Raw genomic sequence first — 21,352 nt, 5'->3', positions numbered from 1 at the left:
AGGATCCCTCACTCCTAAACCTGATCGGTCAGTACCAACAATACCAAGACCAGGTACGCAGAGGACATCTGGGTAAAGCAGGAATGTTCTGGCTCTCCGTGATGGATCATGCGAGGCTGGTCTTCATGATGGATGTTGCTGTGAAAACCAACAACTTCGAGCTCTTCCATCACTGTAATGGCACCATGGCGGATCTCTTCTTCACGTATGATGGCCACAATTACTCCAGGTAATCTATTAATAATCTATTTTAACTTATTCTTTTATTACTTAATGTAAAAATAAGTGACAAACTTGTAATTGCTTACTAAGTTGATCTTTAAACGATTCATTTTCCATAGGTACCTGACCTGGTTTGAGGCCTTTCTCACAAATATTCAACTCACCCATCCTGGTGCTCTTGATTACATCAAGCTTGGAGCTATTGCTGTCTGGTGTGTGTATATATATATATATATACACACATATGTATATATCTGGTGATGAAGAGGACAACGAGTATAAGAATGATGAAGACTTAGAAATGGAAGAAATAGAGATAGAATATCTCCTCAGTGATGGCGAATTTGACGATTAGTCACAAGTTAACTGCATCCTACACACATTTTTTGCCTTTTTATTTACGATTTTTGTTTTAAACAGTCAGTGTGTAGTCAAATGTAATAAACAATTATTTTATTGTGTTCATTTTAACAGAGTTGCCTGGGTAAATATATTCATTTGTCTCTACAATGTGGTGTAACTTTTGTCCTAAACAATTTACAGAGGCGGTTGCTAGGGTGGTTGCTAGGGTGGTTGCTAGGGTCTTAAAGGTGGTTGCTACGTGATGGCCTATCAGAGTTGGCTTGGACAATGTATTAATTTGTCTCTGTAAGTTGTTTAGGACAAAAGTTGCACCACATACTATGTCGGTGTTTAGAGTTTTCTGGTCGGGGTTCGCAGTACAAGGATAAAAAATAAAGCCTTTGGGAGATGATTTCAGGTTGGCACCTGACAAATTCTGAAAGAAGACACTTTGATGATAACAAAAAGTAGAGGACATAAATAATAGGGGTTACCCTTGAAACCCATTTTCCTTCTAGACCAAGGAGGTTTTAAGTTCTTTTAGGTGTGGTTGCTAGGGTGGTTGCTAGGGTGGTTGCTAGGGTAGTTAGGGTCTTAAAAGTGGTTGTTAGGTGGTTGCTAGGTTGTTTTGGTCGTTGCTCGGTGGTTGCAGCAAAAATAAATGTGTTTATTAGTCTCTGTGGCTTGTATGTATGATAGGATATGCTACTTTGCCAATCTCAAATTTCAATTTTCTGGTCTGGAGTTAGATGCAATTAAGTGTGAAAACGAAGCCTTTCAGACATTAGTTGATCTTGGCACTGACCAAATTCTGAAACTAGACATTTAAAGGATTAAAAAAAATCAGGTGGCATAAAAAAATCCGGGGGGTGCGCGTGGACCCCCCTTTCCATCTAGACTATTTGAATTCTTTTATGTTAATAGTTTGCTTAAAGTTAGCGATCTTCTGGCTAAACTTCACACCATAGGTGTTTTAGACTCTTTAAGGTGTTTTAATTTCAGAAGTCATGAGGCATGAATGTCGATTGAATCCACTTCTGGTTCGGTTTGTTCTGCCGTCTCTTGCAGAGGATGAGACAGAAGTGATGGTGGCAACCTTTAAAGATCAGGCTGAAGACACAAAGAGGAGATTTTCTGTAACAACAAAGTTGTTTCTGAGAAAAGGAACAGAGCAGAACAGAACAGAGATCTTTAAAAAAACTAAATTCAGGAAAAAATGAATGGAATGTTGTGTTTCTGTAAAATGTGTCAGTTTATGCAACACTCTGGATACAGAAGCCAAAGAATGCAAATCAAACATTACATTTAAAAGAATAAGAAAAGCCAGTTTGATAAAGAAATATCATGATAATTATTAAGTTAGGTGGGTTTTCTTTTTTTTCTCTCTTTTTAGCACCATTGTCATATATTTTTTCTTTGAATCAAAAGAGAAAAGAATACGACTATCTGTGTTTGAGGACAGCTAGTTTGTGTTATTTTATAACTTTGTTGTAGTTTTGGTTTAGTTTTTTTTTTTTTTTTTTTTTAAATTACGTTTATTGGAAATAGTTTTTTTTTTAATTGCATAATTTGTCATTTGTTTTTTTGTTTTTTTTATTATTACATTAATTGAAATTTGATTTCTTAGGAAAAAGGGACAGATAAAATAAGCTTCGTCTTCTTTCTGTTCCCTTTCATTCAAGGAAAGAGATTGTTGAAATGATATTGAACTGTTTTGTTTTTCTTTTAATGAATGAAATGAAATAAAGGACAAAGAATGTTGGTTACCTTTAAAGAACAGGCTGAAGACCAGTGTTGGGGGTAACGCGTTACAAAAGTAACGCAATTACAGTAATGTATTACTATTTGCTGTAACGCAGTAATATAACGCATTACTAATAAATTTTCGGTAATATTTTACTCGTTACAATCTAAGTAACGCGCGTTACAACACATTTTAACCCGTTTAGCTGTTGTTTTTTAAAGAATTCACCAACACCGCGTCCGCGAGACATCCCGACAACAGAAAAAAGCGTTGGGAACGCGGCGCGGCGGAACGTAGCGCCGCTGGACACTGTTTGTGTGGGGACTGTTCAGTGAGCAGAGCCGGCAGGGAAAAGTCAACAGTGCGGCGTGTCCGCGTGTAACTTAAATCTACCATGGTCTCAGCGTTAGGGCCCGGCCAAGTGAGGCTTTATTAATATATGGGCTTTATACATTTATTAAATATATATGAGCGCGGAGTCGGCGAGGAGCTGCACGAGCCGGGCTCACAGCCAGTCGCGCTGTGAGAGCGGATTTATGGTTCCGCGTTAAATCGACGCAGAGCTTTCGCCGTAGGGTACGCAGTAGTTCGCGTAACCCACGGCGTATGGCCTGCGTTGGTGTAACGCGGAACCATAAATCAGCCTTAAACCACACCTGCAGCCCATCAGGAGGAGAGGTTAAAACAGCTGCGAGTTGTTGATTGCTGGTTCGTTTTGTTAACTCTGAGAGCTTTATTGGTTTGTTTGTTAGCTTGCTGGTGTTTTTTTTCTCTCTGGGAGTTATTTATGAAGAAGTTCTGAGTTCCGTGTGAGCAGTATTCGAGTTGAGGGGGGATGAGGGGTGATGTGATGGCACCCCCCCTGAAATTAAAACGGTCCAAATCATCCCCCCTGAAATAAAAACGGTCCAAATAATCCCCCCTAAAATAAAAACGGTCCAAATCATCCCCCCCTGAAATAAAAACGGTCCAAATCATCCCCCCTAAAATAAAAACGGTCCAAATCATCCCCCCTAAAATAAAAACGGTCCAAATCATCTCCCCTGAAATAAAAACGGTCCAAATCATCCCCCCTGAAATAAAAACAGTCCAAATCATCCCCCCCTGAAATAAAAACGGTCCAAATCATCCCTGAAATAAAAACGGTCCAAATCATCCCCCCTGAAATAAAAACGGTCCAAATCATCCCCCCTGTAAAACTGCCATCCCTCCTTTCCATCCCTTATGTCATTTCATCAATGAATGTGGTTTTACTGCTATTTCAACATTTAGAGTCATCACCAGAAAAATAACACCAGAAAAATAACTTATTTGACAATTTTCACCTGTTTCAAGTAAATTTTCACTTGAAATAAGTAGAAAAATCTGCCAGTGGGACAAGATTTATCTTTTTTTGCTATTTTGTTGAAAGTAACTCAAAAGTAATACACAAGTAGTGTAACGCATTACAATTCAGATATAGTAATATTGTAATGTAACTAATTACTTTCAAATGACAGTAACTAGTAATATATAATGTATTATATTTTGGATGTAACTTGCCCAACACTGCTGAAGACACAAAAAGAGGGCATTTTCTGTAACAACTAAGTTTGTTTCTGAGGAAAAAGGGAACATTTATGGAAACAGACCTGCTGCAGTGACATCATCAGGCTGAGAGAAACCAACAGTTATTCAAAACTCTTATCCAGTATGTAAATAAATAAGATAGAGAGTAACAGAGATGTGGATCATGCTGTAGATTTTAAATGCTCCACTTAAGATCATAACTCCTGCTGAGCTCAGGAGACGCTGAGGCCCCGTTTACACGTAGCAAAAACGGTGGTGTTTTCATGCGTTTTGGCCGTTCGTTTACACGAAAACGAAGCTCAAAGTCACCAAAAACAATCATTTCTGAAAACTCTGGCCAAAGTGGAGATTTCCAAAAACTCTGTCTTCACGTTTGCTTGTAAACAGAGAGAAACGGACATTTGGCTTCAGAACGTCACATTATGCAACAGAAACGTCACCACACTGCAAAAACTCAAAATCTTAACAACAATATTTGTCTTATTTCTAGTTAAAATGTTTCATGTTTCATTCAATGTTTCAAAAAGTTATTTATCTGGTGATGAGATTTTTTGACTAAAAATGAGACATTTTAACTAGAAATAAGACAAATATTCCTGGTAAGATTTTGAGTTTTTGCAGTGCAGCGTCATGTGTGCGACCTATTTTTACAATTTGTTTGGCCACCGCCAATATTTTCTTGTATTTTACCTGTTTTATATTCTAAAGTCACACTTAAAAGTAACTTCACTTCTCTGTGACTCCAAACCAAAGACTCTCGTTCATCTTGGAAGTAACTGGAAGTTACTCGTGTCATTTGTTGATGTTTTTTTCCAGGATTCTGATTGGCTAGCATGATTTTATCTTTTCGTTACACTGCCCCCTGTAGGTTTGGCTGCTCATAGCACCTTAACAGCGTATTTATGCGGGTTAGTGTAAATGATGCTATTTTTCAAAACGTAGAGGGGGAAATATCAGTTTTTGTAAATACCCGGCTATGTGGAAACGTGGCCTGAGAGTCCAGGTCCTGGATCCCTCCGGGGGTCGGAGGTCACATGATCAGTTCCGGAGCCGCTCTTACTTCGTCTCTCGTCCTTTTATGGCGGCGCCGTCTCCGCCAGACATTCAGGATTTGAATATCCAGACGTATCGCTGCTCTGAGCTAACGGTGGTGAACTTCTCCTGGAGGCTGAGGCTTCAGACGCCACGAGGCCGTCGTGAGGCGTCGGCCGGAGCACTTCCTGCCTCCAGGATGCAACACAGAGCACTTTATGGGGATCATTTATCTAAAGGAAGCTGGAATAAATCCATAACTATAAAGATAGAAAGTAGTAAGTAGTAAGAAATGCTGCAGTTCCTCGCCTGACCACCGGAGGGGGCCAACTCCAGAAAGGAAGACCGGCTCCAACTCCGGGTTCAAATGTACGGAAGAGTATTAGGGCCATGCAGGAGAAAAAATATTTGAGAGGGGAAGATTTTTTTTTATTGTGCACTTCGAGAAAAAAGTCGAAATGTCGATAAAAAAGTCGAAATGTCGATAAAAAAAGTCAAAATGTCGAGATTAATGTTGAAATACAATTTCAAGAATAAAGACGAAATTTCGTGAATAAAGTCGAAATTTCGTGAATAGAGTCAAAATTTCGAGAATAAAGTTGAAATGTCTCCTCTGGTCCATCAAATCCAGTTAGAGCAACTGACACCTCTGCAGCAGCAGCCGTAACTAACTAACTATCTTACATCCTTGGAGTGGAACGTTAAGGGTACGTTTCTGAAGTTATGCAACTGCATATGTGTGATATGTGTTTCAAATCAATATCATAAAACCATTTCTTGTATTCGGAACTTTTTTCTCAACATTTCGACTTTTTTCTGGAAGTGCATAATAAAAAAAAAATCTTCCTCCTCTAAAATATATATTTTGCTTTTCTCCTGCCTGGCCTTAATACTCTTCCGTACAAATGTGCAGCTTTGTAGCAGAAATAAACATATTTACAGTCTGGAACCTAAAAATCATGTCCGGCCCGCTTCACGACCCCATGATCCCAGACCTGCAGCCCTGACCTCTGACCTCTGACCTCTGACCTCTGACGTCCCCCGAGCCCAGACCTGTCAAATTTTGGATTTAAAAATAAGGGACATTTTCCGCCGCTGTCCCATCAGCCCAACCGAGGTCCAGTATCTTACATATTAAGACAGATTTACAAGAAACTAAAATATTTACCTGTCAACCACTTGCAAACTACAACTATGTGCTCAGAATCTGCTAGTTCTAGTTTTAGGATAGTTTAATTATTCCTTGATCTTTGTTTATTAATTGTTTGTGTTGTATTTATTTATTTTTGTTATTATTTAGTTTTTTCTTTCTTTTCTTTTCTTATTTTATTTTATTTTCATTTTTATATTTTCTATGGCATATGATATGATATTGTGAGGAAGGGACAGGACTAAATAAGCGTTCTGCTTCATCCTGTTCCTTCTCCAACACATTATTTTGCTGTTGTTCTTTATTTCTGGACGAGACTGTTACATTTTTTAGCTTTTTTTGATATTTTGACGCTTTTAATTTGATGGTGATATGTTGTTGCTCGAGATAAAGCCAACAATAAACCAATAAACCAATAATAGTTCCATCTTTGTTGACACTGAAATGCTGTGTAATTCCTATGTATGTCATTCCTATAATAAAGCCTAAATGAAAACACAAAAGGGAATTAAAGCACATTTATTTATTTTAAATATTTTCAGTTAATATACACATTGATTGTATTCAAGTGAAACATTTACATTTTATTTTAATTTGTCATTTTCACTCATGAGGTTTTACCAACATGGTATTAAGCATTAATATATATGCAGACAAGTTAGAAAGTGAAAAAAAAAAAAAAAAGTATTTCTGAGCCTGTATACTACAACAGTATAATAAAGTCCTGTAATGATGGCTTTTAGTTTTGGTTCCACCCCAAGAATTTAAGTGGCCCCCTCTGGCCCCCCCTAGGAAACATTTTTGGAGGCGCCCCTGCCAGAAGCATCGCAGTTATTTAAATACAACATTTCTGATAAGTGGAAACAAAAACACGTCCATGTGAAAAATAAACATTTAGCAGTACAAATGTATTCTGTATTTTTTTTTTAATCGATTAGCTACTGGAGGCGTCTGACCAGCTCCTTTTCCTCTTCAGAGTTTTCATCCGGGTCTGGCGAACCTGGGGTTTGTGTCGGAGCCCGTCGGACAGCAGCTCCTGCTGGACCCGCCGCTGCCGGCTCCTCTCCAGCCGGGCCAAGGTCTCCCTCCTCTGCTCCGCCAGGGCCTGGTACCGGTGCCGCTCGTGCTGGGGCCCCGCGGGGCCCGCGGCGGGGCCCATGGCGGGATCCCAGGCGGGATCCCAGACGGGACCCCTGGCGGGACCCCCGGCAGGACTCCAGGGGGCACCACTGGCGGCGGGGCCCCCGGGGGCCACCGCCAGCCTCTGGCAGGGCTCCACCAACACCAGGCGGGGCTCCAGCGGCGGCTGCAGGCGCGTGGAGCTCCACAGCTGCCGGGCGTGGGACACGTCCTCCGGGGCGGAGCCCTCGAACGTCAGGAGGCCCCGGGAGTCCTCCGCCAGAACCTCCTCCGGAAATTCGCTCATGCTGCTTTTCAGGAGAAACCAGTCAAATATTAATAATATTAATTAAAACCAGCGGCAAGACTGCGGAAGTTAGAAGATTTCATACCGTGTTTTTAGCGTCGCCATGGAAACTTTTCAAAATAAAAGCACCAGACTGGAATGAATATTCAGAACATGTCTCAACAAATTCAAAATGTCCAGCTTAATCTCCAACCATCTTCCTCCAAGAAAAGCACGATAATAATAATAATTAAAGCTGCAAGCAGCGATGAAGGGGCCCTCGCACCCTTGTGCACGTTCAGGCTGCAGTAGAAGCGCTGGTATGACTTGCATGTAGATTCTTCAGACCTGGACATTTAGCGGATGAAACCAGCCACGACTCTCTATGTGAAACCATTTAAAAGTTATGGCAGAAAATAGGAACTATCACATATCGACCAATCAGAAGAAGGGGCGGGGCTAATTCAGGCCAATGAAGGTCAAGTACTCAATACCGAGTCCGATGACACCACCCACATGTCTTTATCACAACTCGTTCAAAAGTTATGGCAGAAAGTAGGAACTATCAGATATTGACCAATCAGATGAAGGGGCGGGGCTAATTTGCACCAATTATGTTCAAGGACTCAAAAACGAGTCCGATGACACCACCCACGACTCTCTATGTGAAACCATTCAAAAGTTATGGCAGAAAGTAGGAACTATCACATATGGACCAATCAGATGAAGGGTGGGCGCGCTTTTTGGCGTCTAGCGTCGCCACGGTAACGCTTTTGACTGAGAAAAGTAATGTGTGTCGTCGCAGGACGGAGACGCACATTTTGATGTATAACACACCTGGGTGCACGTTACGGTTCGGGCCGTATTAACTGCCGAAGGAATGGCATACATTGCGGCAAAATTACACGATTAATTCAAAATGGCCGACTTCCTGTTTGGTTTTGGCCATGGCGCCAAGAGACTTTTCTTTAAGTTGTGACATGATACAGGTGTGTACCGATTTTCCTGCATGTACGTAAAACCAGGCTTGCCACCTGTCCCTTGAAATACAGAATTGGGAATTAAAATTTGCGTTCAGTATTGAACCAATACGGAACACAGTTTATTCTGTATTTCACAATTGTCCCATGCACGTCTGTCACACACAAGAACAACAAACTAACAGTAATGAACAAAATAAAGGACAGGATATATTAAAGACAGCAACATGTGTTGGTACGCTCTGTTATTTATTGATGTCATGTCACTTCATTCGTTTTAGTAAATTCAACTAAGGTGGAAAAAAATATATTAAATATATTATTTCCCACTACATGCAAAGTGAGATATTCCAAGCCTTTATTTATTATAATTTTGATGATTATGGCTCACAGTTTATGAAAATCCCAAATAAAAAATCTCTGAATATTAAAATATAAAAAATATATATAAATATAAAATTTGAATATTTTGTGAAATCAATAAACAATTCAATCATCAAAATGATAACAGATAAAGGCTTAATATATATATATATATATATATATATATATATATATATATATATATATATATATATATATATATATATATATATATATATATATATATATATATATATATATATATATGTATGTATGTATATATTTATATATACATATATATATATATATATATATATATATATATATATATATATATATATATATATATATAGACTTTTGGGGGGCAAAAAGGCGGAAATATAAAAACGAGGAAAAAAAAAAGAGTTCCTACAGATACAATAGGGCCTTCGCACTGTAAGTGCTCTGGCCCTAATAATAATAATAATTGTACTGTCCTCGCTGAGGTGTGTTAATGCCAACTAGTCAACAGTCAGCTAAACTCTCTTATATTCATGAACATGAAGAACGAACATGAATCCTCATTTAAATGATAAAAAGAGATGAAGAGAGTGAAACTAGGAGAAAAACAACCAAATAATGTAATCAGTTAAACCACTTAGTTTCCATGAACATTAGTTACTATGTAAATTACTAAGCTTAAATGAATGGTAACACTAACATTTCCCTGAACCAAAAATAGCATCCATATTTTCCAACAATTCTACGTTATTTTTAGCCTTCTAACTTCGTTTTTATAACATAAAAATCAACAATCAACTTATAACTTAAAAGACTTATAAGTTCACTTAGTTAAAACAAATATGAAATACATACAAGCGATGCCTCTGCTCTGCTGCAAATGCGTTGCCATGGCGACCCCAGAACGGTCTCTCTCGGTTAAACTGCTGCTTCCGGTTTCGCTCGGAAAACAAACGCCAAAATAAGAGTCTGCAGGAAACCATTGCTATGCCCATTGTTACCCATTTTATTTATATATTTTTATTTTAATACTCCTTGCGCCTGAATGCATTTTTTTCTTTGTCGTGTCTGAGCTGTTTTGTTTTGTGAAAAATTTAATACAAATATTTTTCAAAAAAAAAAAAAAAATGAATCCATGCTGGAGTGTGATTGTCGCTTCATACTATCTAAGAGGGAACTTCATTATGAACATTGTGTCATTATGAGCCAGTAAACAGTGGACTCAGGTCGTTTTACACAGTTCAAGTGGGGACATTTCTTCTATAATGTAAGTCAACAAACTACTACAATTAATCAAGCACCTCCAGTGCTTGTGAGAACTGGTCAGGGTATTTTGGGACTGAACAATTTTTTATTTTTTTTTAAGGTCTAGTCAAAGTGTGATGTCACATCAGTCCTTAGTGATTTATTGAAACTGAAAAGAAAGAATCGTACTGCTGACCATTTTATTTACAATTTTATCCTGGTTGTTTTTCTATTTTTCTTCCTCTTGTAGATTCTAAAATACTTAAAACTGAAGACATCCACTAAAGCTGAGCATTTTATATTTTTTTTTACAATATCATAATAAATCATGTACACTGGTTTCTTCACTAAGTAGCCTGTTTAATAGCCCCTCTACAGTTTGGCTCTCCAGCCATTCAAACTATGGGGGAGTGTTAAAAACAGCAAATTATACTTATTGAAAAAAGAACAAGTATATGTTATCTGACCTCGCTATATTCAATTCAATTCAATTGAATTTATTTATTTATTCCGTATCATGGAAATGGTAGTTCACATACATGTTCCATTCCATGATCGAAAAGGGGCAAGAAGAACAAAGCCTTATATTACAAGCCCCTTTCTCAAAAAAAATAAAACAATACATATAAAGATGGTCTGTCCGTCTGTTCAACAGTCGCTGCTTATATAATACCAAAAAAAATTAAAAAAAAACAAAAAAATAATAATAATAATAAAACATACACAATAATAGATAAAAATAAAAAGATATTTTACCCGTTAAATTCATATTGTCTGATTATGTTGTCTTTATACAATTTCTTGAACTGGTGAATATTTTTACAATCCTTTAAATCAATTGTTAAGGAGTTACATAATTTTACACCACATACTGAAATACACATTTGTTTTAAAGTAGTTCATGCAAACGGATGTTTAAAATCTAATTTTCTCCTATGGTCCTTATTTTCTGAATTAAGCACAAAAAAACGTTGTATATTTTCAGGCAATATTCTCAACAATATCTTTAAGTTTAATTAATCCTGCATTGATAAAGAGTCCATTGGTGTGTTCTCTTGCCTCCTTTTCATGTATGATCCGTACTGCTCTCTTCTGTAAAATAAACAAAGGCTTGATATTTGTTGTATATGTATTCCCCCAAACTTTGGCACAATAACTAAAATAAGGCAAAATAAGTGAGCAATACAAAATTCGCATTGTCTTATAATCTAAAACATGTTTCACTTTGTTCAAAACAAAAATATTCTTTGATACTTTAGTTTTAACATAATTTACCTGAGATTTCCATGTGAGGTTTTCATCTATAATTACACCCAAAAATCTAAACTTATACACTCTTTCAATAGCAGATCCATCAATACACAAAGACACCTTTTCATCCCCTTTCTGTTTAGAAAATACCATGAACTTAGTTTTTTTAAAATTAATTGATAACTTATTCTTATCAAACCATTTTTTCAATTTAACCATTTCTTTTTCAATGCTGTCCGTCAACATTTTCAAATTGTCTCCTGGACTAAAAAGATTTGTGTCGTCCGCAAACAAAACAAATTGTAATATTTTTGACACCTCACATATGTCATTAACATATAAAATAAAAAGCTTAGGTCCAAGGACCGAGCCTTGGGGAACACCACACTCAATTTTCCTGCACACAGATTAATTACCAGCAAACTGTACATACTGTTGTCTGTTCTCTAAATAACTGCACAACCATTTCAAAACAACGAGGAGAAGTCTGGTGACCATGCGGGGATTAATGCACAGGCTTCCCTAGGCTGCAGCCTAGGGGCCCCACGTGTGGAGGGGCCCTTGGATTGGTCAGACTTTTTTTTTTTTAATGTAAATAGGCTACATTTGTCGTTCTTCCGTTACAATGCTGTTGCCTGTCAATCTAAAGGCTGATTTATGGTTCCGCGTTACACCAACGCAGAGCCTACGGCGTAGGGGTACGCGGCGGCGCACACCGTACGGCGCATGTCGGCGCGTACCTTACGGCGTAGGAGGTTCTGAGTCGTTTTAACGCGGAACCATAAATCAGGCTTTACAGCGGCAAAATGTCCGACAAGAAACTCAGTGGCGCTCAGAAACAAGCGCAGGGGGAGAAAGAAAAAAGGGACAAGCAATTATTAATGAAGATTCCAAAGCTAACAGGGTATTTTAAGTCTGGTGGTTGACACACAGACATAGAAGAAGAAAAAACAAGCAGATGAGGCAACTGAACCGGACTGTGAGCAGTCGGGCCGTGACAGGTTCGGAGCAACAGACTTTACCTGTTACCAATGCCAGTGGGGAGCGTTCATTTTCAAAATTTGGACTTGTAAAGAATAAACTGAGATCCACAATGGGCCAAAACAGACTCAATCACCTGTGTTTGATGAGCATTGAGAATGATATTCTTAGAAAACTGGATTTTACCAGCCTCATCAAAGACTTTTCATCCAGGAAAACAAGAAAGAGAGCCCTGTGAAAGTAAGTTGTGTTTATTTACTGGGCTGCAGTTCTGTTACACTGCTGCCACACACACACGCACACGCACACACACACACACACACACACACACACACACACACACACACACACACACACACACACACACACACACACACACACACACACACACACACACACACACACACACACACACAGAGCTTGCAGATTTACTTTAAATGGCTTTCTGTAGTATTTTTGTTACAACTAAAGGCTGTTATAGTAAATGAGTGCTACTGCCATGTGCACTGTTACACATGGCACAAAATTATTTTTTTCTGGGAGAACATGATGCATAAGGGGGGCCCCAGAGAAAAAATAGCCTAGGGGCCCATGACTACCTTAATCCTCCTCTGCTGGTGACTTGTGACAAATGAAGCTCATGTTGTTGTCCATGACCGCAGTGAAGTTAGTTTAAGGTATATTTTGGTAATTGGGTTAAATATTATGTTTTTCTGTGATGTACTTTAACTTATTCTAAATGAACCCATCTAAGTATAAAACCCCACACTTTCAGTTCATGTTGAATGTAATAAATGCATGTAATAATAACAGATTTAGACAAAATGGAGACTCCTTCAAAATAAAAATAAATCCAGTCTTTTTTAGCGTTGCAAACTTTTCCAGATTCAGTGTATTTGAGCCGCTGGACTTCATCTGAACATTGACGCAATGGAGAGAATCAAAATGAACCGTAAACCTGTTTATGTTTCTACATTAATCAATAATAATCACAATTCTTAGTGAATTAATTCATCAAGAATAACATTTAGACAAGTATAAGCATCTTACAAATTCAATAAAATGTAATTTAATCTATAAAGCGTGTATTACAGTAGAAGTTGTCTCTAGGTGGTCTTCAGAGATCAGAACATTACCCTCCATCAATTATTACACATAGTACCAATAGTTCCTGATGGCAGAATACCGTCCTCCAGATCTACATGTGGATCTTCTAGAAACTACAGAACAGATCAATAATGAAGAACTTCAGAGGGACGACTTTCCATCAGGATGTGGTTAACTTACAGAACAGAACTCATACTGCCATCAAGTGGGAGAACACTTAAGTCCTTCAGTCCAGATCTGATGCTCACAACCTCTGGAACCGCGTTTTCAAAATTCAGGTGTCTGCTCCAGGACTCTCCTGTGTTTCCATGGAGATGCCCTCTGACCCTGACCTCTTCCTCATCTTCATCATCAGCAACAGCAGCAGGATGACGGGAGCAGAGATGACGTGGACTTAGGGCTGGGCGATATGGACCAAAAGTCATATCTCGATATTTTCTAGCTGAATGGCGATACTCGATATATATGGATATTTTTTCTGTGCCATAATTGGGGTTTCCCCCAAAGCATTATAGCATAGCATCTCTGTTAGCTTCATTTTTTTCTGAGGCAAACCCTTAAAAAAACAGTCAGTTTTAATACAATGCCTCGTGCCAAATGTCACACAGGTTCCTTTATTAACAGAGGTCTGCACAATATCAAAATGCATAAAACAAATGAAATAAAAATAAACTGCCTGCATATATAGAATAAAAATGCTTCTTGAATAAAATAAAACAAATATCCCTTTCCTGCATAACAATTAAATTAAAATACCCTGTGCAATTAATACAATGTAGACAGTAACTAGTAGACTTTTCCACTGAGGTTGACAGTTGTGCAAATAACAAAACATTTGTGCAAATCTCAAATAAAACATTCAAGTCAATTTGTCCCAAAATAAGCTATATCAAAATCGTAAAAAAAAAAATAATAATTTTTTTTTAATAATCGATATAAACGATATTGTCTCATACCATATCGCGTTTGAAAATATATCGATATATATTAAAATCTCGATATATCGCCCAGTCCTACGTGGACTCAGCTCTTTCTTTTGCCACACCACGTGTATGAACAGCCATCGTGACACACAAACGACACACACGCACTGACACACACGTATATAATCAGAAGTTTGTGTTTAATGTTTATTTAGTTGTTGTTTATGGTTGTTTAGCTATCAGAACTTTATCCAAAGTGTTGTTTCACTATCTTTTAACACTTGTGTAAATAATTTCTGATTCATTTGAATGAGAGAAGTTGTGTTTATTTTATACATATTTGTTACATTTGCTGGTTCCAAAGGCCTGTGCTCGGAATCCTTCCTTCACTGTGATTCTATAGCGCCACCCCTGGCACCAGGCTGGTACGCATAGAATAACAGCTACTTTGAGACTGATTTTCCTGTTTGGTTATTATTTCCTGATGAGTCAGGTGGTGCCCCGTTTTGATTAATTATATCATTATTAATTATTTATAACGATTGTGAGACAATCATTAATAACTCTCTAATATCTGAACCAGCTCCCTTTGTTGCACAGCAAGGTCCAAGGTTCTTACCATGGATCTATAATATTAACTGGATGGAACATCGAAAATGGCCGCCCATTCATTTCAATGCAATTTGCTGAGTTCCTGACTTCCGGGTTTACGTCCGCGTTAAGGGGCCCATAGAGCATGCGCAGTTGAGTCACCTCCCATGATGCTCTGGGGCCTCCCATCATGCCCCGGGGCAACATCAATGGCACCGACATGGCCGTGACGTCACGCCCAGAAAGAGACTTTTCTTTGACTTTTCTGGCCGTTATAAAACATTTTTGACGGATATAAAGTCCATGACTTAAAAATATAGAATACAAACATTAGTAATTAACGGTGATTACAGCTGGAGGTGTCCTGTGAACAGTTTTAGAGGCTTCTTTTTTACTATTGCGGTCTATGGGAAAAAAGCTTTCTGGGCCCCATGGGATTTTTTGTTGCAGTACCGCGGCTGGCCACTGGAAAAAATCGGCGTGCCTTCTGAGTGCGAGACTGGGGGGCTGGTTCTTACCGTGGATGTATTAATAAAAACTGGATGGGACATCGAAAATTGCCGCCCATTCATTTGAATGCAATTTGCTCACTCAGCGCATACGCTGAAAAAGTTCCTGACTTCCGGGTTTACTTCCGCGTTATCGGGCCCATAGAGCATGCGCAGTTGAGTCACCTCCCATGATGCTCTGGGCCTCCCATCATGCCCCGGGGCAATGATGCGAATATTAATATAATATGTATTAATATAATATATTAATTAATGTATATTATTACATGTATAGTATTACAAATATTATTAATGTATTAATATAATACAATTACATAATATATATTAATAAATAAATATAAATAAAAAATGTTTCGTGTTGAAATATTCTTCCTAGCATGATTAATCAATTTGATAATTATTGTGAGGAAATGTTGAGGCAGCACTTTTAATGAGTGAATATCAAATATTGTCATCAAAGGGGAATTTTATTCAAAAAGTAGCCCTTCTTAGTACAGTGTAAAATCAACAAGGCCAACCCCTGGGACCCTGAACATGAAGAAGCAGTTGTAGATGATGGATGGATCATCTTATTCATCTTGGTGAGAGCTCACACATAAACAAACACTTTACCATTAAAGAAACCTGACAGTCAAGTAGTGACATCATGGTTGGAACAGGAAGTGGGTGTTAATAAAGACACAGCAACCTTTTGCTCAGATCTGTCAGCAGGTTGTAACTTCATCTTGGCTGATTGCAGCTCAGTGATTCCTCTCTGACATCACAGTTGGTCACATGTGCAGCAAACTACCTGCAGCTGACATGAACTGAATGATCTGAGCTGAACTGAGCTGCAGAGAAACAACATGCTGGTGTTCACTGTGAAGCTCTGACTGGAAACAGACAGAAGAACAACATGTGGATCCTGGAATAATGGCAGCTTCACCTTTAAAGGACCGGAAGAGGAAGAAGTTTCCAAGGAATCATTCAGAACAGTTTCAGCAACATGTGATTCAGGTGTTCTGGTGGAAACAGAGACAGACATGTACAGACTCAACTATCAGAGACTCTTGAGACTGAACTCAACACAGAAACACTGAAGAACCAGGACAGATCATGAACCCAGGATAGAGAGGTTCAGTGAATGTGGTGTTGAAGGTGTGGAGGAGGATCAGTCCGTCAGAGGAAACGCTGTAGAAGGACAGAGTTCCAGCAGGAACGTCCACATACACTGCTACTCTGTCAGAGACTGAGGAAGAGGTGGAATATGTTTTTCTGTTATTGTGCCAGACAGAGTAACCATCATCAGAACAGTCCAGACTCCAGGAATGATCATTCAATCCAAACACACAGTCATCAGAGTCTCCTTTCCTGCTGATTCTTCTGTAACTCACTGATACAGAAACTCTTCTTCTCCACTGGACCTCCCAGTAACAGCAACCCGTCAGAACTTCTCTACACAGAAGCTGCTCCCAGAAATCAAACCTGTCTGGATGATCAGGATACGACTGATCCTCCTTCACACGTGTCATCTTCCTGTTGTTGTCAGACAGTTTGATGCGATTGTGGACCGTGTTTGTGTCGATGTTGAGTTGACAGGAATCTGATGGAGAGAACAAACAACCCAGCTGCAGTTATTATTGATCTGTCATTGATCATTGATGGACTTGTGAATGAGTGATGACGTGTGAAGATGGTTGAATGTGTGAATGAAATAAAAACAGACTTACACTGCCACGGACCTGGTGTCAACCATCGTTGTCCAGCAGGCTCCACCCTGAAAGGAGGAGGGGGGTCAGACCAGCACAGTCTCTTTCAGCAAACATGGACATTACATGGCTCTCACACACTGATGAAGGAACAGTCCAACACTTGGACAGATGCACTTGAATGCAGCATCTCTGAAGTCTGTTCTGTGGTCGTCACCTTCCAGCACAGTTTCAACACATTCTTTTCATCTGATTTCATCTTTGATGAATCAGGAGCAGGAGGAGACCATGTCATGGATGAGTGAAGGTGCAGCTGTTATTGTGCTGTGATGGGCCTGAAAACCACCCTGCTGTGGTTCTGGGATGTTTACTGGGTCAAGAACGGCTCAGAGTTGTGAAGTGCATCTATCAGCTCTGCTGCAGCACCAGATGAGCTGCAGCAGCTCCATCTGCTCAAAGTGTCATGGAAAAAGTCAGACATTATATGGTTTGTAACAAAAGGCCGTAATGAACAGGATGGGAAGAGGGGGGATATAAAACATGTAAATGCAGATGAAAGGATCACATCTCTTTTGTAATGTAGAACTTCCTCTACAAGGACTAGCATCCACATGTCGGGTGCAGGTATCTGTTTTGTACTCTTGCAATTAATAAAAATGACCACAACAAAATCCAGAGAGCCACAAATATGATGTCCACAACAACACGATGAAGAGTCCAGCACACTGATGTCCTTTTGTCTTCATACCTGAGAGTGTCTAGTCTCCAGCCGGGATCCTTCAGTCCAGCAGACAGAAGCTTCACTGCTGATTTTCCTGGATGGTTGTAGCTCAGGTCCAGCTCTCTCAGGTGGGAGGGGTTGGAGGTCAGAGCTGAGACCAGAGAAGCACAACCTTCTTCTGAGATCATACAGCCTGACAGCCTGCAAACACACAACACAACACACATGCAGAGACTCTGAGAGAACTGCTCTGAGACTAAAGCTGACTCTGTCCTCGTGTTCACCTGATGATGGTGCTGAAGGAAAAGTCAGAGGATCAGCAGAAACACATCAACAATCTTTCAATATCAACCACAGTTCTAACGGTCCACAGTTGAACACTTGGGGGATTCTGACCTGAGAGACTCCAGGTGACAGTGTGGACTCTCCAGTCCAGGACACAGCTTCTTCAGTCCTGAATCTTGCAGGTGGTTGTTACTCAGGTCCAGTTCTGTCAGACTGGAGGACTGAGAGCTGAGAACTGAGGACAGAAGTGGACAGATGTCCTCTGAGAGGTTACAGTCACTCAACCTGCAGAGGAGATTAAAGTGAAATAATAAGGTTATTTAAAGGAGCTGTATGTAAGAGCAATAATAAAACGAATCATAAAATGACCCCGATATGTCAACAGACATTTAAAAATCATGTTAATTTCAAATACTTATGTCACTGACAACAGCACTCAAGCCAGGATATTCCAGTTTAAAAAGAGGAGTTGCAGCCCTCAACTGATGTTTATGTTGTCATTTTTTGTTTTGGCCTGAAGCTCCACCCTCCACCTATCTCCCAATCACCAAGTCAGTATTGTTTCGGCATCCGGGTTGCCAGCTCGGCTCTAATTATCGCAGCCATGGCAGCCTACGTTCCTGCTGCATTCTGCAGCCTACCTGGCAACCTCTGGTCGGGGGGAGGAGGGGGAGGGTACACGCCGCTCAACAATATTTTGAAAGTGACTGCAGTACCAGTTTTGGCCATTTCTTACAGACAGCTCCTTTAAAAGTTGACTATGTCATTTAACAAAGAAATAAATGATATAATATCAATAAATGCTGATTATTTCAACTAATAATAAGTATTGATCCTAGTGATTGCTGCATTTATCTTCTCTACATGTAAAGTTTCCTGAGATTAATCATTGATGAGAACTGGTCCCACATGAACCTGAACTTAGTTGAACAGTGAATTTAACTGGTTTACTCCAAGAACACAACATGTGATTGTAACTAAAACAGATGTGTCCGTGTTCGTCCTTACACAACTTTCTTGGAGGCTTTGACCACCGGCAGCAGCCTCCGTAGAGCCTGCTCTGAAGCTGAGTATTTCTTCAGGTCAAACACCTCCAGATCTTCTTCTGATGACAGTAAGATGAAGCCCAGAGCCGACCACTGAGCAGGAGACAGTTTACCTGTGGAGAGACGTCCTGACCTCAGGGACTGTTGGACCTCCTCCACCAGAGAACGATCGTTCAGTTCATTCAGACAGTGGAACAGGTTGATGCTTCTCTCTGCAGACAGATCCTCACTGATCTTCTTCTTGATGTATTTAACTGTTTCCTGATTGTTCTGTGAACTTCTTTGTTTTGGTTTCAACAGACCTCGTAGGAGAGTCTGATTGGTCTCTAGTGAAAGACCCAAGAGGAAGCGGAGGAACAAGTCCAGGTGTCCGTTAGGACTCTGTAAGGCCTTGTCCACAGCACTCTGATGGAGATCAGTCACAGCTCTTGTTTTATACCATCTGGAGGTGTTTCTTTGTTCCTCCAGCAGGTTGACTCCAGACTTGATGAAGGTCAGACGGACATGAAGAGCAGCCAGAAACTCCTGAACACTCAGATGGATGAAGCAGAAGACCTGGTCCTGGTACAGGCTGCTCTCCTCTCTAAAGATCTGGGTGAACACTCCTGAGTACACTGAAGCCTCTCTGACATCGATGCCACACTCTCTCAGGTCTGGTTCATAGAAGATCAGGTTTCCTTTCTGCAGCTGCTCAAAAGCCAGTTTTCCCAGAGACTCCACCATCTTCCTGCTCTCTGGACTCCAGTGTGGATCCGTCTCAGCTCCTCCATCATACTTGACCTTCTTCAGTTTGGCCTGGACCACAAGGAAGTGGATGTACATCTCAGTCAGGGTCTTGGGCAGCTCCCCTCCCTCTCTGGTTTCCAGGACGTTCTCCAGGACCGTAGCAGTGATCCAGCAGAAGACTGGGATGTGGCACATGATGTGGAGGCTTCGTGATGTCTTGATGTGGGAGATGATCCTGCTGGTCTGCTCCTCTTCTCTGAACCTCTTCCTGAAGTAGTCCTCCTTCTGTGGGTCAGTGAACCCTCTGACCTCTGTCACCATGGAAACACAGTAAGGAGGGATCTGATTGGCTGCTGCGGGTCGTGTGGTGATCCAGAGACGAGCAGAAGGAAGCAGGTTCCCCCTGATGAGGTTTGTCAGCAGCACGTCCACTGAGGTGGACTCTGTAACATCAGTCAGGACCTCATTGTTGTGGAAGTCCAGAGGAAGTCGACACTCATCCAGACCGTCAAAGATGAACACGACCTGGAACTTTTCAAAGCTGCACATTTCTCTGGTTTCAGAGAAGAATCGATGAACTAGTTCCACCAAGCTGAACTTTCTATCTTTCAGCACATTCAGCTCTCTGAAGGTGAATGGAAGCAGGAACTGGATGTCCTGGTTGGTTCTGCCTTCAGCCCAGTCCAGAGTGAACTTCTGTGTTAGGACTGTTTTGCCGATGCCGGCCACTCCCTTGGTCATCACTGTTCTGATTGGTTCATCTCTTCCAGGTGGGAATTTAAAGATGTCTTCCTGTCTGATGGTTGTTTCTGCTCTGTCTGGTTTCCTGGATGCTGCTTCAATCTGTCTGACTTCATGTTCATCGTTGACCTCTCCAGTCCCTCCCTCTGTGATGTAGAGCTCTGTGTAGATCTGCTTCAGAAGGGTTGGGTTTCCTGCTTTAACAATCCCCTCAAACACACACCGGTACTTCTTCTTCAGCTTAGACTTCAGCTGCTTTTTACAAACTGCAGCAAAAGAACCTTAATAAAAGTGGAAAAAAGAAGCCAATTAGTGCTTTATAAAGTTCAACTTAATTCTCCTGAAGAATCAGGATTTGAACCGACACTGATCAACTTTCATGTTGGGGCGAATGCTGTGGCTAATCTGTGAATGTTGTTCATCTCCGGAGGCATTCTGGGTCATTTAGCCAGCAGGTTAAATGTTCAGAGAAATCCTCTTACTGGTCTGCAGACGTTCAGCCAGCTCCTCCTGCTTCATTCTCCTCAGGAAGTTCACTGTGATCTTCACAAACGCCTCTCTGCTGCTCCTCCTCTGCTCTTCATCCTCACCGTCCAACAGATGCTCTAGGGATTCTGGGTAATCTGGACTCAGACCCCTCTGGATCTTCTTCAGCTCGTTCTTCCCAAACATGACAATGTTGTCCTCCAGCAGCTGGAACAGAAGACCACATGAAAGACACAATCAGACTG

General features: G+C 40.2%; 3 protein-coding genes across 4 annotated transcripts; all 3 read right to left on the bottom strand.

The window, feature by feature from the left end:
• Positions 1–6,761: 6,761 nt before the first annotated feature.
• hoatz (HOATZ cilia and flagella associated protein) lies at positions 6,762–7,561 on the bottom strand. Its single transcript, XM_061712423.1, is given in 2 exon segments — positions 6,762–7,050; positions 7,053–7,561. Coding segments are annotated over 2 exon segments (486 nt in total). The 5' UTR covers positions 7,486–7,561; the 3' UTR covers positions 6,762–6,997.
• Positions 7,562–16,475: 8,914 nt separating this feature from the next.
• On the bottom strand, positions 16,476–18,021 carry LOC133422564 (stonustoxin subunit beta-like). Its single transcript, XM_061712583.1, has 3 exons — positions 17,851–18,021; positions 17,124–17,170; positions 16,476–16,996 (listed from the first exon to the last, which is right to left on the bottom strand). The coding sequence occupies exons 1-3, from the start codon at positions 18,009–18,011 to the stop codon at positions 16,476–16,478; spliced, it is 729 nt and encodes a 242-aa protein (XP_061568567.1). The 5' UTR covers positions 18,012–18,021.
• A 40-nt stretch (positions 18,022–18,061) lies between these two features.
• Positions 18,062–20,456, bottom strand: LOC133421968 (protein NLRC3-like). 2 transcript variants are annotated; one of them, XM_061711786.1, is made up of 2 exons: positions 19,117–20,456; positions 18,062–18,393 (listed from the first exon to the last, which is right to left on the bottom strand). In XM_061711786.1, the coding sequence occupies exons 1-2, from the start codon at positions 20,427–20,429 to the stop codon at positions 18,183–18,185; spliced, it is 1,524 nt and encodes a 507-aa protein (XP_061567770.1). In that variant the 5' UTR covers positions 20,430–20,456; the 3' UTR covers positions 18,062–18,182. The 2 variants fall into 2 exon arrangements, with proteins under 2 accessions (XP_061567770.1, XP_061567772.1); XM_061711788.1 differs by having other exon boundaries at positions 18,272–18,393; positions 19,122–20,456.
• Positions 20,457–21,352: the final 896 nt, after the last annotated feature.

The sequence above is a fragment of the Cololabis saira genome, chromosome 21 (genome assembly GCF_033807715.1).
Source record: "Cololabis saira isolate AMF1-May2022 chromosome 21, fColSai1.1, whole genome shotgun sequence".
NCBI classification, from domain to species: domain Eukaryota; kingdom Metazoa; phylum Chordata; class Actinopteri; order Beloniformes; family Belonidae; genus Cololabis; species Cololabis saira.
The sequence above is the reverse complement of the archived record's forward strand: the minus strand, read 5'-3'. Positions and strand labels throughout refer to the sequence as shown.